General features: G+C 31.7%; 1 protein-coding gene across 1 annotated transcript; it reads left to right on the forward strand.

Annotated features, from left to right (window-relative positions):
- Positions 1-3,352: 3,352 nt before the first annotated feature.
- LOC113397574 (protein yellow) lies at positions 3,353-15,053 on the forward strand. The gene is made up of 4 exons (XM_026635989.2): positions 3,353-3,417; positions 3,758-3,993; positions 13,311-13,499; positions 13,671-15,053. The coding sequence occupies exons 2-4, from the start codon at positions 3,768-3,770 to the stop codon at positions 14,738-14,740; spliced, it is 1,485 nt and encodes a 494-aa protein (XP_026491774.2). The 5' UTR covers positions 3,353-3,417; positions 3,758-3,767; the 3' UTR covers positions 14,741-15,053.
- Positions 15,054-16,547: the final 1,494 nt, after the last annotated feature.

Raw genomic sequence — 16,547 nt, forward strand, 5'->3', positions numbered from 1 at the left:
CAGAGAGAAAAGTGTGGAAGAAGAAGACATGTTGCGACGACCCCAAATAAAATTGGGTTAAGGGCAGGAGAGCGACGATGTTTAAGAATACAGCGCACAAGGACATTTCCATATAATATGTGTGATAAAAAAACATTATATTAAATAAAATTACATCATTCATAGTTTACGCTCACACAGCCAAAGTCAAAACATGTCGATCTTAAATCAATTCAGTTCTTAGATTAATGGCTTCTAGTTCTGTCAACCAGGCACATATTATTTCGCCAATGTCACGTAGGAATGTCAATCTTAAAAACCAAAAACGCGTTTTGTAATTTCCTTGTGTTTTATATGGTATCGTCAAGGTTTCGACCAGCTAAGCTCCATTTTTCTGTCCTTCATATTTTTTAAATAATTTGAAAATAATAACATAATATAAGTAATTATAAATTCATTTAAGCTATGTAGTAGATAATTTCCTCTTTTACCTGTCTTACCAGAAATAAAATGTATGCCAAGTACTGCATTACTAAGCAATGAAACAAATAATTCCATACGCTTCTATGATGTTGGATCTAATTTTAAGCTCTCATCCTCGCATCGATTTCCTCGTGCCTGAGACTCGAGCTTTCCTTCTCAATCTTCCCCTGACGATGGTATTACTTCTATCTACTTTTTTCTACGTGCAGCATTGTAGACGGATCTTTTGTATGTAGCTAAGATTCGCTGAAGGCAATGTTAACAACATAAACATATATCATTGTTCGATAATGTTATAATAGTTTTAATTAATTTATCACGATTAATCGACATTTTGGTAATAATGGATTGTTATTATACATAAAGGCAAGGCAAACGAGGTTTCATGGGTAAATCGTTATTGTTTATGGAGATATCACTACATGGTCTTATTCCGATTTAAAATATTAAGAATATATGTATTTTTATTTAACAGCGGCAAATGGTGGCTATCACTAGTAAATTTTGTATTGAAAAAATTACATCATATTTAAATTATGATCATTTCAAACAATATTATAATATTTTATGAGATTCGATATCCATCGTATGAGAATAATATTTCTACTTAAAAAAAAATTACTATATAAATATAAATAAATTAAAAATATTTTTATTTATCACTTTTCGAATGTTTTCGGTTATATTTATAAGATAATTTAGTCAAAAACTTTTCTTGTTGGTAGTACTTTGTACAAGCGCCTGGATATTAACCACGCACTTCTCATTTATTCTACAACCAAACAGTAATAAAATACTTAGTTTGTCGTGTTCCGACTTCCGGTTTCAAGGGTAAGTGAAACAATCTAACTAACAAACACAATAGACACATATCACGTTCGTGTCGCATTGATGATGTACGGGATGGGTAATATTTCTTAAAGAATCATTATCTTCTGCGGCGGTGGTAACCACTTACCATCAGATGCATTTATCAATATACCTGTGACATTGATTGATATTCGAAAAAATGTTTCTAAGAAAAAAAAATTAACCATTACACCGTCAAAATACTTTACCAATACATTACAAAAAAAAATTGATATATCCAGAACGTAAAAGGCAAAATAAACTAATTAAATGCGGTTGTATGTTTACCTTTGGAGGTAATTATGGACAGAATACTTACTACTTTATCTGTATCGTAAAATCTAGTACAGTAACTGCCTCGAGGGTCTAGTGGCGAGCTTGCAAGGTTGCAGATCATACGGTCTCAGTATCGCATCGGGTCGTAAACATTAAAACTATTTGATATTTTTTTACAAAATAAAACTCACCAACTCACTCACGCTTCAAACTGGAACACAAAAATCCTAAGTACTTCTGTTTGGCTGTAGAATACCTGATGAGTGGGTGGTACCTATCCAGGCAGGCTTGCAACAAATCCCTACCACCGAGAAACTTTAATGAACTTTCTATAATCCCTATGGTACGTGGTCCACGAATCTGATGTAATTTATATAATTGTATAAGTACTACAGCTGATCATACGGTTTAAGCACGTATGCTTCACCGAAATACTTTCGCTCTAAATTTTTAACTTAAGGTCGGAAGAATTGTACAACTTTAACGTTTGGAGGTTAAATACCACACAAAAAATTCTGTGTCCATTCGCCTATTAGAGAAAGCAATTATAACATTTAATTTGACTATTTCAACACAGACTGTGACGATTTGAAAATTATATTACTATTTTTTATAAACATTAATCCTGTCTTTTAATTCGCCAAATATTTAAATTACATTCTACGACCAGTTCACTTAAATAACGACCTTATGTAAGTTTTATATCAAAAAACACACAAGCTAACAGTATGAAAACAATAAAAAGGTTCAAAAACAAGTACAATATTAATAGCTAAACAAATACAAATACTCGCACATCATAATATTTGTGTCAATCCGCGACTGTCGACTAATGTCTTAAGTAAAAGAATACTTTATTTTTTAATAACATAATGAGTCTTGAATTCAATAAATATATATTTAATAAAGTAATAAAGTAAACAATTAAATAAACCGAGCAATTAGCATTCATTGATTTTCATGCAGGATGTATAAATTTAATTGAACATGATTAATGAAAAAGATTAACTACTGAGTTGATTATTTTCAATACAACATACAGTCATAACTCATTAAGGTGGCATTATGTTTAATATATCTTGTAATTCAGATATTTATAAGTACTTATATATTTTTTTTATACAATGATAATTAATAAAAAGTAGAATAACAACGGATATGAACAAAATGTCATAATGTATTTTAGTTCAAAAATTTCATTCATGTTGTCAATGTTAATAAAAAAGCACAAAGAAAAGTGTGTGTGTGTGGTCAAAACGTACGATAAACTCGTGTGTAGCGCCCGCACGTGATACATTACCACAGACCTACAAACGATAAGATTTTATAATTCAAAGCAATATTATTATATAATAAAGCAAAATATTATAACCCACTCGAGTAACTTCATTATTTCACTATTCAAATCAAAAATATTGTTATTTTTTAAATTATTTGTTACGTCATATCAAATTTTAAAACTTAATATACAGAAAACTTAAACTTTGATCGCTTAATTCGGTTATATTAAATATGTTCAATGTGTTTATGTTCTATAAAATGTCAAATTCGATATTTCAAATGAGACGAAATGGCCCATTAAAATAAGACTTGAATAATAAAAATTATTTTTTTGAAATATTCAAAATATATCCGCTGTCGCAGCTAGTTTTTGAATGGTAATAGTCGCCGTCTGTTGCGTAAGTTTTTAACTCTGCGCTCATTCCCTCGACAGTTTAATCGTTGGAAGGAGAAGATGGAGGCACGTTTTAAATAGTAGGGGTGAGTTGATACATTTCAGTATATACCCAACAGCCAAGACAACTGGCTTGTCCGGCACCAGCGCGAATTGTACGTACAGCCGTAAACATTGCCTTACCGAATGTTTGCTTCATAAGTATACATCATAAGACGGAAACACTTGATTTCACATCATATTTATAGCTTCGGCCAAATAATTGCAGTAATTTGATATCACCGATTTGATTTATTTACTAAAAAAAAGCGGGAAAAAATGAAGTACTTTGCTAACATAATAGTAATCGCAGTTAACGTTCAGTTAAAAGTGTTCAGTGCTATTTATGTTAATACAATTTAGGATACCGATTTCCAATTCGAAAATATGTAACGCAGTGATTTCATTTATATTTACTTTTATTATATAAAAACTAATAATCCTTTTCTATTTCAGAATATTCAAGATGGTGATAAGAATCCTATTAATCTCTGGCCTCGTAGCCGTCGCTTCAGCGGCTGTGAAGCTCCAAGAGATGTACTCGTGGAACGTGTTGGATTGGAACTACCCCGACCAATACTCGAAGCAGCAAGCTCTTCAAACTGGGGGGCTCATCCCGCAGAACGCTCTCCCCGTTGGTATTGAGCGATGGAGAAATAAGCTGTTCGTCAGCGTTCCCAGGTGGCAACCCGGTAAGTTTAAATGAGCTCATTAACTTAAAAATTAAAAAATACATAATTGACTTAAATTTTATTTTATATGTATTATACATAATAAGGAAAATCATTTTTAATAATAAAGTCGAAATAACTCATGATTTTAATGAGCTTCCCTTTACCTACGAGTTATGTAAATTTCATAATTGATGATCGACGTCGATTAATATCAATATAAAACCATAGTAATTTACATCGAACAGACTTAGTGTTGGTATAATTACGAATTTGATCGATCGAATGTGGTTGTTTATTTAATAATACCGCCATGGATAAGTTATGCCACAAACTCATCATCGATCAACATATAATTCATGTTAGGAATTAAAAAATATAATTTGAAATATCTAAAATCAAAACAAACCAAAATCTAGATAAAGTTTCGCCTTCATAAAATCAAAATAAAAACTAACTACTGCTTTATCAAGTAATTAAACTCAAGGTCAGAAAGGTAATTTTGGTTTGACATGAGACATATAGGGCGCCTGAAATACTAAACTAGTATTATTGTTTCGAAAAAAAACATTGAATAGTCGAACTAATAAAACCTACGATCAGATAAAGTATAGCAACATTAGAATAGTGAAGCGTATTAGTTCGTTTTTCTTATTATATTGTGTGTGTGTGTGTGTGTGTATATTTATAATGTGTTAATTTTAGTAAAAGTATGAGTTATTAGTTACGTTACATTTTGTTAAGTCCGTCGCACATAGTTTTTAATTTACGTCACGGAATTTTCTCTTTGGGTAAAGTTCCAAAAAATGTAATTATTTCTTTGATATGGTAAAATAGGCTTTACTTTTTCGAGGTCAATAGAACATTCATTGTGTAAATAATTCAGCTAAAACAACGCCTGTTCAGATCAATATTAAAATATTCAAATAATCACTCAGAATACGCAAATATTGAATAACATTATAATAATTATCGAACAATATAACTTGGTTGTTGTTACGATAAGCAAACATTTATACGAACGTATTTATGAAACTATTTCAAAAATAAATGAAACATGACCGACGGAGACCAGTCGTTACTTGTTAAATTTAAAACTACTACCATTGCCTCAGTGAGTGCGATAGATAAATGAATTTATGCTTAATCATAAATAGTACAGTCGTTACAACATAGACGGCAAAACAACCACATTATATACATATAACTTGAACGCGTTCCAGATAATTTGAATATTTAAATGATTAAGTTACGTAGGTCAAATAGACAGTTATGTTAATAAAAAAAAAATTAATTTTCCAATTGTTAAGGTCATATTATTAGCTTATGTAACTAAATTCAAAACCAAAATATTTTTTTGGATTTCGAAACTATGAAATTACGTTTTTCGTTATGTATCTTATGAGATTAAAATTATGTTTAAAAAATAACATTCGTTTCCAATAGAACGTATTTACAACACGCCTGTATAGCTTTTCTTAACAACTATTTAAATTATCAAATTAATTTACATAGTATGAATATATTTTAATATTCAATTAATGTAAATACTCCTTATCGTTTAATTTATATACTTAACTATTGATCGAGTGCCTTAATGAAATTTCTAGATAGACTTCAGTTTTGCAAAGAGTAGAGTAAGATAGGGTTGTAATAGGCTTTATATTGAATACAGTATTATGTGGAAAAAGTGTTGCATTATTCATTGATTTCCATTACTAATTTAACACATTTATTGTGCACTTGAACAGTTTTTATTACAATTTAATTAGTGAAAATTAGTATGAACCGATTTCCTTGCAGGATCTTCTCGGTGGTTTGCCTTCCGAACTTTGTGTCGATTCAAAATTACTCATAAGAACCTACTTGATTAGAGTTTACTTTGATTTCCTTTATTATTGTATTTTGAGTGTAAAACATTTTACTACATGAGCTTACAAATATCACAAATTTAAATGGCGTCAAGAAAGAGGAAACTCAGGTTAAAAACAAAAATTATAGAATCGTTGGTTTATATGGTGAGTCCAAGAAAACGAGCCGTGTCATAATATCATAATAAATCTCGGGGAGTTTTATCACTAACCGCATATTAGCTTTCACGGTAATTGTACAGATTAACTCGGTCCGCTGCAAGTTGTCGACTTAATTATTAAAATTGTAATCTAAGTGATCTTTGTTACATGATATTAATATTAGTTTTTATTTTTGTTATGAATAATATATATATAGCCTAACAATGATTTCATCTTATAGTTAATATCGAGGAAATCAACGTAATATCATAATTTATGGTTATTTTAAAATAAACGTTTACCCGCATACACTAAAGCTTATGGAACATCAGACGAATGTTTTAATTGAAATGATTATAGGCATCTTAATTACGAAATTGCGTGATGTTTGGTTACGCCTTGTTGATTTCATAATCACTGTTGCAATAGATCCGCGTTTTATTATACATACACGCCGCTTAACAATAAATATTGAAAAAATAGTATAATGATAAAATAATATAATTTATTTTCATAATATTAGTGTCAATAGCGCTACGTCTAACGGACCGTATTACGATTTGTCGCAGATTCGAGGCTCTTTCATGTCCACTCCTAGTTAATATTCCATATAAAAACCGCTGCTGCTATTATTTGACGAAAAAAAAACGGAGTAAAAGAGAATTAAGTTTAATCGGAAGTGATTAAAAATATGGAACCTTCTTTAATTAAAAAAATAGCGTTCAGTAACTGAAATAGCAACAATCCGACATAGCTGAAGTTCATAGTCATGCGTGCAAGCTTAAAGGGTAGGCATGTGTAAAATCAGTTTTGAACACCGTTGCTAACTTAACCTTGCTACAAATTAAGGTAACGATTTTATACACTTAAACTAACTGAATATGCGCCTTTACTCGCGCGTAATTTATAAAACACAAACTTCCAACCTTGTTTACCTCCTTAAGGGTGGAGGTTCGTAAAGTCCGTTCTTAGCGGATGCCTACACCCTATAACCTACCTGCCTAATTTGTAGGTGTAATAGTTTCTGAGATTTCGTGATGAATCAGTAAACGGTATTTTTTTACGTATAGACCTTATTACATCCTAAAAACATTACCAACTGAACTTACAAAATATTAAAGAACTTACGCTCATAATTCATATCGTTAGTTGCTTTTTTGATCTAGTTAATAAAACTGTTGGCCCCAAGAACCTTCCTTCAAGGCCTTGGCGCAGCCCATTAAAAGGATTTGTGTCAGGAAACTCTTAACACCTGTAGCTTTAAAATTTGAATCTAGTATAGTATCTCATTCCCTTGTATCAAAATGCATGTAAAACGGATCATTCTGCACCTAGTCGCCCTCTGGTTGTGTAGGACTGTCGGACTATGAATATGGCCAAGTCTTCTGCGTGACTGGTATTGGTGATTGGCAGCCGTGCCCAAAATTGGGCCAGGAGAACATGACCATCATTAATTTGTCCAGCAGAATTAAAATGTTTTCTAAGCGCACAAAGGCGCGGAAAGGCTTTGACATTCGTTTCTATATATGGTATATGTATTCGCCCCGTGAAGAATATTACTTAGGATAACAAACTTGTCAAGATAGTTATTATAGCATTCCAGTAAACATGAATACATTTCTTTCTTATTTCAATACGCGCACTTATCTTCGTAAGTACGGACAATAAAAGCGAAGTTTGACTCTAATCCGGCATCACTTTATATGTTTACTGTGTTTATTGCTACGAGTCGGTCGTGTAGAACATTACATTCCACTTTAACTAGTAAACAGTAAGGTTACTTATGTGTTGGTTTTAGGTAATACTAAAACGAAAGTGTGAATTGAACCGGTTACTAGTTCATCAAATTCGTCACACAGCGTCTTCAAAAATCTTGTCACGTTTTGTCTATTTTTATAAATTTGGTTTAACTGTGACCAGGTTGTAAAAAGTTAATATTACAACCACTTTGATAAATACACTTTTAATCAGATTCTTGACGAAGTATATAAATATTAATTATTGGATAAAACATTTTAATGATTTTTATAATTGGCAACACCAACGAACGAAAAAGGTTTCTTGTCAAGACATCCTTTGAAGTCAGGACGTCGATAGTATTGTGATATATGGATATAAGCAATTGAAGTAATTATGAAACTAACACTTCAAGTGAAACATGTAACCACGCCCGCAAAAAAGTTGATTTACAACATTTTCAACTGCGTTACTCAAATACAATTACAATGGCGATATAACCTAAATACTTCATTGATTATCGACTTGCACTAATATAAATATACTTTAATTTATTCTAATCACGAATTGTTAATTTTGAAATAGATATCGGTAATTATATCGAAATGCAAACTCGAAATAAATATTCAATTCAATTCTTAGTTTAATTGCTTTTAGTTGTGCCAACAGGGCACGGGTTATTTCGCCAATGTCACGTAGGATGGAGATGACACGACAGAGATTTATTGGTACGGTTGAGGAAACACACTCAATCAAATTTTGAAGACTAGCATAGTAGTAGCAATTTCCTTGTTAATCCTTAACCTAGAACAACACAAACATTAAGGGAGAATAACTCGAAATATAATTTTTAATTCGTCCTTTGACTTTGACATTCGATTAAATATTTTTGACTGAGGTCAGGCAAGCATTTAATGTCGCGTACAATACAGAAATACAAAAATAAAACGTTTCGAAAACTCGTCCGGTAATGTGTTGCAAGTACAAAAATATATTATCAAAAATGTTGATTTCATTTAAACGGTGTACGAATCAGTTGCAACTTCTTTATGAAGACTTGTATCGCATTCCGAGGTTTCGTATTTTTAATTCCAAGTAAGAGAAACAACAATTTAACAAGAATTTAAAATATATAAATATAATCATTCGAAAATTGTTTTTCAATTTTTATGAATAATTTTTTTTTTTAAATAAATTATATAAATATATTGAGAGGTTAATTCAGACTCCAGTGATATTGCGATTGTTGGGGACTTATTTGGGACACATTTCAAACAGAATCACTCCTAGTCAATAGAATTATATACCAATATGGTAATAAGGGACCCCAGAACGTATTTATCGGTCGTAAACTCTCTACTCCTCTCGCAATCTACAATAACTAGACAGCTCAGGCTCAAAACATAGTTATATTTTGTTGGAGCTGACTACCAATTTCCTATTTCCGAGCTGCTACTGAGACTTGCTTGGCGGAAAATCCCGATAACTTTTACTATTTTTGCGACCTTGATTCCGAAGTCGAAACAGGAGGTCCTACAATAGTAAACCTGAAATTATAAAGCGCCGCTAATACCTACTAACGCTATGCAAAGCTATGTCAATGTCTTTCTTTAAATCATTTCAATGATCGTCCCACGCTCTGACGTTACGTGACAGACGGTCGCTCGGCCGTGTTACAAACATTACTCAAGCCTCACCATAAGGCCTTATAAGTAAACCTGGGCAATTAACTGCACCAAAACAAGATGCAAGTAACGTATTATAACTTAATAATGAAAATTAAGACTAGCGATAGATGGTTTTAGACATTGGCATTGTGTCCTTATATTACCTACATTCTGCCAGCAAGTTGCCAGCTATTGGGATGGGTGGGTCGTGGAAACCTTTGTTGTAAATTTAATTTAAAAAAAATGACGTTTTTTTGCAAAAACCTACGATACGATTTGGAAGACCACCTTGGGAATGACGTGATCGCCTCCAGGCTACATTTTATATAAAATGCGTAGTTCTTTCCTCCAGTTCTTAATTTAACCAAGATTTCAAATTTCAACTTTAAATCTGTACAACTTATATTCCTTATCGTGTAATATTTGCGATTAAGTAATTATATATATATTTAAGTGGTTTAAAACATTAACATATTATAGAGCTCATTACACGCTCAATTCAAAATTGCTTTGGTAATTTTAAATGCAATAGTTACTTCATCCATACAAGCCACATAAAAAAAATATCTAAAGTGTACTAATATTAAAAAATAACTACATAGATCCTGGTCATTCATCACAATGAACATGTGTTCAAATTTTTCATGCTAGAATTTTTTTTTTGCGAATAAATAACATCTAAATAATTTGATTGTCATTTTAATTTAAATGTTATTTCCACTTTAAAATATTTACTTTACAAGTATCATAAATATCCCACCACTAGGTAAGGCTGGGTAATTTAATTTGCAGCTATTCCCACCACGCAGCACCACTGCAACGTATAAGCAGACATATTTAAATTTTGTTCAAAAAAAAAAAGTGTCAGTATATGAACCAGAGGCCTTCGGTTAAGATCCAGATATTCTAACCACTGAGCTACCTATGCTCATTTACTTACAAAGTATTGTATTTAAATTTAACATGAAACCTGTACCCATTCGTAGTTGCGTACTACTTCAATGAATCAAAGTTTGGCCTTAAGCCGAATGTTACGTATCTACTGCTAGTAGAGCAATATATTAAAATCATTGATAGGTTTCATAACTTTAATATTATGTTATAAATGATTATCTTATCTGTACTGCTTACAGCATCATCATCTAATAGTGAAAGTCTAAACCGAAAACGTAACTGTTAATCGGCTTGAAAATTTTCTTTTCGTGTTCACTTAGTAATATAACAAATTACATACACAAACAAATCAAAAGACTAAGTATAAGAGTCATACCAATCCCTTGAAAGAATTTAAATCAGAACACAAACACACACTCGTACAGACTTAAAAAAATCTAAATTATAATGAACAGCGAAAATCGGATACATGACCTAAACTTTCAAACAAATAAATAAAGTCTTTGCTAATTCATTAAAAAATTACTGCTTTGCTGATCTACTGGCTAGCTCAAGGGTCATATCTCGGGTCGGGCAATTCAAGTTATAAGTTTTGTCGAAGTTAGTCTGGTGAGAATGTTATACTCGCGAGCCTCTGAGTCGCACACCGGATCTTCCGGTCACGTAGAATTGTCATCCTATCGGATTACGAGAATGAGGGACAAGTCCACCTGTACATAGTTAAAATAAGTCAGCACAATAATATTTAAAAAAAAAAGTGTCTTTATTAATTGAAATATTTAAACTTTTCATAAAGTTAATAGTTCAATAATTTATCCCACATATTTTTCATAAGCGGAGCACCTGAAATAACATTATAATAGAACTGTAATAAATATTTATAAACAACCGTTATGTAAAGTGAAAAGTATACTCCAAGGTCTATTTTAAAGGTTTAATGAGTGGAAAATTTTAAAGTTATGATAATGCATTAATACATAAATTAATTTGAGTCGGACCTTAAAGCGATTATCTTACGCGGACACCGTTATGTAATAACTCATTACGACCTGATGGAACTTGAGCAATTCTTGCTACTAATGTTTTTTTATTATATATATACAATTAGTCCCCGCCCAGCACACGTCAGATGTTGGGTACCCTGTGTCCTTCTCTGTACTCCTGACACGAGGATGCAAAATTTCATGATGATCTACTTCAAAGCTTAACAAACAAAGTCACTTTCGCCTTTATAATAATATATATTATTTAGGATATCATTTTCTGAAGTATCACAATGTTAGTACTCGGTTCAGTCAAACACGACATCAGACAGACACGTCCTTAATATTCATACATATTTTATATATATTATATTTACTAAAACTTTTAATGATTCCAAAAATTTATAAGTTCATCCTTCCTTTGGATAATGATAAATATGAATTAATGTTTAGAACATCTAAATTAAAATATCTTTAAAAATTACAATTGTAATGTTATTTCAAGATAAAGTTTTCGTGACTAAAGTATGTGAACGACGCCTCGGACACGGCTCATTAAAAATTAATCTGGTCCAGTTTATTTACAATTACTGACCACGTTCAATGTCAAATTAAGACACAAATAAAAACGAGTTTATTTATAAGTTATTATTTTCGGAGAAAATAAAACTTTTATTTAGTATTTTTTAGTACTTTTATTTAGTATTTTATAAGCTTTGTACACAATGTAATGATTTTAACATAAAGAGATATGTACTTTGTAGGTTAAGTCCTCAATTTTAACTTCGACTTCATTCAAATAGAATAGAATCAAAATAAACTTTATTTAAAAACGCTCTTAAAAAAATAGCGAATTGCCAGGCGGTAAACGTGTAATATAAATAAACGATTAAATTTATATATTTTATCTATGTAATATGTCATGTACAATAATATCGCCATTTATTAAAAAAAAAAATTAGCATTAGCTTCGAATTAATGATTTGTGAAACAGGTGTGTCATCACACAGTCATCATAACATGTCTTGGATAACTCGCATGTCAACAACATACCAATGTTTACCTGCTGTATAATACCTACTGCTTATAATGTATGAATTAAATTTCTGTAAATCCGATAAATGTACATTAAAATTGTGAAGACGATGTAATTATTACGTTTAGGTATTTGGTGAGTATTGGTACATATATAATTTAGTCAAGTTTCAATTAAGGATTCAATACTAATTTGGTTTTAACAATTAATGTCTCAGCGTCACATAACTCAATCATTTGTTTATGTCTGCCACTGCAGCTGATGATAATATTTATATGTTCTCGACTAATTTATAACACTTCTACTTTTTTTTCATATGACACGGTATCTGAATCTCATATTGATACAATTTAATTTTTTTTTTAATTGAAAATAATCGGCTGCTTGGATATAATTTATATGATCATTAACGGAGTACTTAATCACTTACATCGCTGAGTACATTTTTTTTAAGAATGTAAGCCTATTTCCCTCTAAACTGGTTTTTAATTTATGGCTTCACTCGCGCTATTAGTAATACAAACTATCGACATTATTATTTGCTACTATTGGACAATATTAAGACTCGTATCGACATAAAATTTTAATTATACAAACTAGAAAAGCCCATAAAGGAAATTATTACAGAATTTGTTGTCGATCCAACTCAATAAATAGAATATTGTGGATAATAATTTGGACAAATACTACTGAGTTTTAATTTGTTTACATAACTAATCCTGAGCTCGCGGGTGAAGAGAAATATCTTGAAGAAGCCTATATGTTATATACTTCTATTTGGCCTCGGATGCATCCATGTTGAAAAATATGTTCCATATCTCCTCCTTAACATGACATCCTTTTACCGGTGGCCGTTATTATCTTTGATTCTATCCGTTTGGTTATTTCTATTAATTTAATCTTCTCAATGAAAATATCTCAGCAAAATGAAAATTCATTTATATTAAATAGTTTTTTTAATATCCTAAAAATATAATAATTATTTAACAATTGTCTTTTTTTGTTTTAGGTATTCCTGCTACTTTGAACTACATTCCTTTAGATGCTCCCTATGAACCATCACCAAAACTGACTCCCTACCCAAGTTTCAAAGGCAACGAACTAGGCAACTGTGAGAGCGGTCTGACTACAGTTTACAGAGTTAAAGCTGATAAATGCGACCGACTCTGGGTTTTGGATGTTGGCACTTACGGATACGGTAAATACAACTGTTCTTGTTTAATATAAATACTAAGCAGCTGTAAACGCACATAGGCAGCTTATATACATATATATGAGAGACAAACATGTAATTATCATATAAAATAAACTACAGCAAATAGTAGTTCAGGGTTTATGGACTTTATAACGTGGTTATTTTTTATTTCAGATCCTAACGTGACCAATGTCTGTCCTTATTCCTTAAACGTATACGACTTGAACACTGACCAGCGCATCAGGCGATACGTTTTCAGACCTGAGGACATCGTTTCTACAACTTTCATCGCAAATATAGCTTTAGACGAGGGTCAGACCTGCGATGACACTTTTGCCTATTTCTCTGACGAGCTCGGCTATGGCCTTATCGCTTATTCTTGGGAACAAAACAAGTCGTGGAGATTCAGCCACAGCTACTTCATGCCCGATCCTCTTGTCGGAGATTTCAACATTGCCGGTCTTAACTTCCAGTGGGGCGCTGAAGGTATATTTGGAATAACCACATCTCCAATGGGTGCTGACGGTTTTAGAACACTTTACTTTAGCCCTCTATCCAGTTACACAGAGTTCGCCGTTTCCACTCGAATTTTAAGGGACGAATCTAAAGTAACCGGTTCATACCGCGACTTTAAGGTCGTCGGTTCCCGCGGACGTGACACACATACCACTGCTAAGGTAATGGACAGTACTGGTGTCCAACTTTATAGCTTAATCGATCAAAATGCTATTGGATGCTGGAACTCGGCCTTCACTTTAAATCCACAAAATACTGCCGTCGCTGATAAGGACGACGTCGGTCTCGTGTTCCCTAGTGATGTGAAAATCGACGAGGAAAGAAATGTTTGGGTAATTTCAGACAGGATGCCCGTATTTTTAGAATCAGAATTAAATTATGGTGATATCAACTTCAGAATCTATGTTGCGCCATTAGACAAGCTAATTGAAGGAACTGTTTGTGAACCTCAAGTGCCGAAGACATTTCCAAACTTCGCTCCGCAAACACCTTTATACAATCCACGCCTAGAAACCATTTCTCAAATTCCACCACAAATTTTCTTGCCCTCTACATCTCAGAGGGGCTCAAAAACTTCTTTCAGCACTTTACCTTCCCAAAACGTAATTCCAAAAGTATCGAATTCATTGATATTTTCTAAGCAACCTTCTCAACCGTATTTCATCTCATCATCGCAGTCAGGTATTGCTAATAAAAACCCATGGTGGCTGAAAGATTACCAGCTATAAAATTTAGGTATTTCTCAATGGAAGAGAAAATCTCCTGAATATACATAACAATAAATATTATATCGTAAAATGTAATATTTTTTATCAAAGAAAGACATTGTTTAAGGTGCGGTACATGCGCTATAATCATCGATAGCTGCTTTGTATCATTTTTATTTTTACACAAGTTTCGTAAAAGTGTTGTAAATCGAACTTATTTTATTTATGTTTAGCGCGATGCATGCCAGTTTTGTATCGAAGTTTGTTGTTGTATGAGTTGATGTATTTAGTAAAATTGTGTGTCCTAAAGTATAAAATAAATGAGTTAAATGAGTTTTCTGGTGCCTTATTTATAAACCATATACCTAATATTTAAATTTTCCTTATGAAGCCTTCTGCTATAATGAAGTCATCGGTCATGTTTAAGCGTCAATAGCGCAATGGTTCACGGCCCCCCTAGCGATGTAAAAAGTCAAAGGATCAAACTTGTCCTCTTGGGCTGTTGCCATCTTCACTCCGAACACAATAGATCAGCATAAAAGGAGGTGTAAATATGAATATTAGTAATTCCATAATTAATTTGGGGCATTGCTAGAATTCTTTAAGAACTGAAAATAATATATCCTTAGAATTTTTCATTGACATTTCAAATAGCTTCATTTTGAAAAAAAAAAGTGCTCCTAATAGTTCGTCTTAATCTTAATAAAATGGAATAAAAAAAAATCTTAATAAAAGAGTTACTACCGCATTTACAATATTAATAATAATTATTATATGGATAATGTTTATACAGAAGAATATACAAAAGTATTCCATAAAAGCTGTTATACATACTATTAATACAAGAAATAAGAATAAACTTGTAACCCCTTTGCACTTTCCGTTTGCATACCGTAAAGAGAACGTTTTTGGGCAACGGTATACGCGTATATAATAAGATACCGGGAAACCATTTACGAAATTTAAAAAGTTTATTAAGACTAAATTAATAAATAAGTCTTATTATTCATTAAATGAGTACTTTTTAGAAAAAAAAACGCCTGGATTAAGGCTCGGGTTACATCACAAGACACAATTTTTTTTAAAAAAAACAGCATTGTAAATCTGTTTATTTGAAAAGAGCAACTATGCGAGTTTCTTGTCGTTTCTTCTCGCTGGAGGCTGCTTTCCGAAACGGTGGTAGTTTTTTAATATCGACGATTCAAAAACGCTTCGTTGTGAATTTTATTTGAATAAAATTGATTTTTATTTGATTTGATTTGAAATACAAAGCTAATGTCACATTACATATTACTGTTCCTAAATAACGATTCAGCGACGAAGAATCGAGGAGAGGAATTTCGTTGTTTATTTGTAGAAATTGGAATATCATTAAAAAAAATCAAAGTAATTTGCCACATCCCGATCAGAAGCAATAGACTCATTGTCAATAGTTAAACTGTATTTTTTAAACATATGAACAAGAGTTATTAGGACGCTTCTGTAAAAGAACACATTCAATTGATATGAGAAAGCTGAAAAATGCTGTGCGGGATAGTTAGCAAGGATACGAAAGATACGTTACACGTAACACAAAAGAATTTCATGTTATCAGAAATGAGCAAGAGCCGAATTTAGGTTAATAGAAAAAAGAGAAATAAAATAATAATGAACAGAACACAAAATGACTAATTAAAGATATAGATTGATGACCATGAAAAGATTCTGCGCCGAAACTCAAATAAAAGTTTATTTGAATTTGTTTATAATATCTCAAAAAAATACATGCTCTATCGAGAAAACAATAACAACACTAGAAAATCTAGATACCAATATAATAACAAAAAAA

This window comes from Vanessa tameamea, chromosome 3 (genome assembly GCF_037043105.1).
Source record: "Vanessa tameamea isolate UH-Manoa-2023 chromosome 3, ilVanTame1 primary haplotype, whole genome shotgun sequence".
Classification (NCBI taxonomy): Eukaryota; Metazoa; Arthropoda; class Insecta; order Lepidoptera; family Nymphalidae; genus Vanessa; species Vanessa tameamea.